General features: G+C 38.3%; 1 protein-coding gene across 1 annotated transcript in view; it reads left to right on the top strand.

The window, feature by feature from the left end:
• The window catches only part of LOC106534862 (histone-lysine N-methyltransferase SETD2), an 18,841-nt gene that overhangs the window by 13,954 nt on the left and 2,820 nt on the right, over positions 1-2,067 (top strand). Inside the window, exons 9-11 of the mRNA XM_014031631.1 lie at positions 12-144; positions 315-449; positions 528-656. Coding sequence (XP_013887085.1) covers positions 12-144; positions 315-449; positions 528-656 — 397 coding nt within the window. The remainder of the gene's footprint in view (positions 1-11; positions 145-314; positions 450-527; positions 657-2,067) is intronic.

Below are 2,067 nucleotides of genomic sequence, written 5' to 3'. Positions count from 1 at the left end.
CCCCCCAACAGGAAAGAAGCACAGAAATGCTTCTGTGGTGCACCCAGCTGCAGAGGCTTCCTCGGTGGGGAGAACAGAGTTAGTGTTCGAGCAGCTGGGGGGAAGATGAAGAAAGATCGCAGTCGAAAGAGCGCTCTGACCACGGTCAGCTTGATCTGCCATATGTGGGCAGTCTTTTCATTTCCAAAGTAGTGCTTTAACTAGGAGTGCATAAATGATCTCAGAGGCTTATGGATTGGTTTATTGGATGTGCTTCACTCCAACGAACAAGCTTAACGTAATGTTGAATGTATCCCTGTGTTCTTCTCTCACAGGTGGATGAAGAGCTGGAGGCGTTGCTGGAGAATGGAGAAGGTCTGTATGACGAGAAACAGGTGGTGTCTCTCTGCAGGCTAATGGTCCGAGTGGAAACTATGGAGCAGAAACTCCTCTGTCTCAAGCTCATACAGGTTTGACCTGAGGATTTAATGTCTTATTTGCACTGTTTGTGTTTACTTCTCTGTATGACGTGTTGTTCTGTTGCACAGGACACCCAGAATCCATCGTGCCTGAAGCAGTTCTTAGACCATCATGGGCTGTCTTTGTTATGGATCTTTATGGTGGAGCTTTCTGAAGCTAAAGGCAAYAGCGCCAACAGCATCAAGCTGCAAATAGAGGTGAGATTTTAAAAAATATACTGTATATTCTCTACCTTTTCAAGTAGGGCTGTTGTGCGAAATCAATTTTATTTTCGACTTTTTTATATGACGTTATAAAATCATTCCCTCATCAAACACACACCCATGGTGTTGTTTTTCATTAGCTGCGTTTCCATTGCAAGTGTGCGCAAAACTTTGTCGAAATTCTGTTAATGTCRAAAAACAGTTTCGCAATTGCGGTGTTTCCATTAAGTAAGAAATGCTACTAAAGTCACGCGTGAATACGCTTGTTCTCACGATAAGTCATTACAAACATGGCGGCGATGGCTACCACGACACTAGCGCTCATCATCAGAGGAGACGTCGGCGTCTTATCGAGGCTTTTGAGTGACAAGCCTTTTACACCTGGGATAGGCTACATATGCTGCGTTCATGGGAAAATGTAGTCAGTGAGTTTACTACTTTCTTTTACTACTTCGGTGATTTCACTACTACTTTTATTTCCTGTTATCTTCTTCATCATCTTTTTCACCAGTAGAAACAGCCGGTTGTGATCATGTGACTCCCGTAATGCAAAAAAAGTGTTTCCATTGCAGTTTTGTGAAAAACACCAATTTCGATACGGCCGAAAAACCACCTCTTCCTAGCGCAAAACCATTTAGTCGAAAAACATAATTTTTTTCGAAATAGACGTGTTTCTATTGAGCAAATTTATTATCGAAATTCTAATTTGTGCATTTTCATGGTCAATGGAAACGCAGTTAGTAATATATATTACTGTATTGGGCGTCACGTAACCTGGGCGTGCTTCACAAGGGGGATTTTTATGCATTGAGTTAATGCTAACGCTAACCATTTAAATCAATGAGCAGAACGTAGCGCGGTGCAAACACTTTATAAACGCATAAATGGTACAAATATTTTGCTATAAACTGCAGAAATTGTTACAACATGTTTACAAGAGCTAAAAGAGTTATGTTTCACTGGTGAATATTACGCATAGTTAAACAAAGTTAATTATTTTCATCATAAAACCTGTATGCTAACATTAAAAAGCTTCAGTGTTCACGTTTAACCTTATTGAGAATCGATTTTATCTGTTGTCAAATATATTATTTACTGATATTAAACATGTAAAATATGGATTTTATTGGATTGTTGACTAGTTAGACTGCATCAGTCTAACTATCATGAGTCAGCTTCAGATACAGCCTGCATCATTGTGAAAAGGATATTTCTTTGTGATAAAAATTAATTCATTAAACAATTCTTTGTGACCTGAAATAATTTGTTTTTACTGATGTTAAAATTATTGTAGTTTACAGCAAAAACATTTGCAAAGTTAAGCTGACATAAAACTATTAAACAGTATAAATACATATCTTGTATTGTGTACATTTGCAAATCTGTAGTTGTTTTATTAAAGAAA

This window comes from Austrofundulus limnaeus, unplaced genomic scaffold, assembly GCF_001266775.1.
Source record: "Austrofundulus limnaeus strain Quisiro unplaced genomic scaffold, Austrofundulus_limnaeus-1.0 Scaffold1290, whole genome shotgun sequence".
NCBI classification, from domain to species: Eukaryota; Metazoa; Chordata; class Actinopteri; order Cyprinodontiformes; family Rivulidae; genus Austrofundulus; species Austrofundulus limnaeus.
This window is presented reverse-complemented; position numbering and strand designations above follow the sequence as displayed.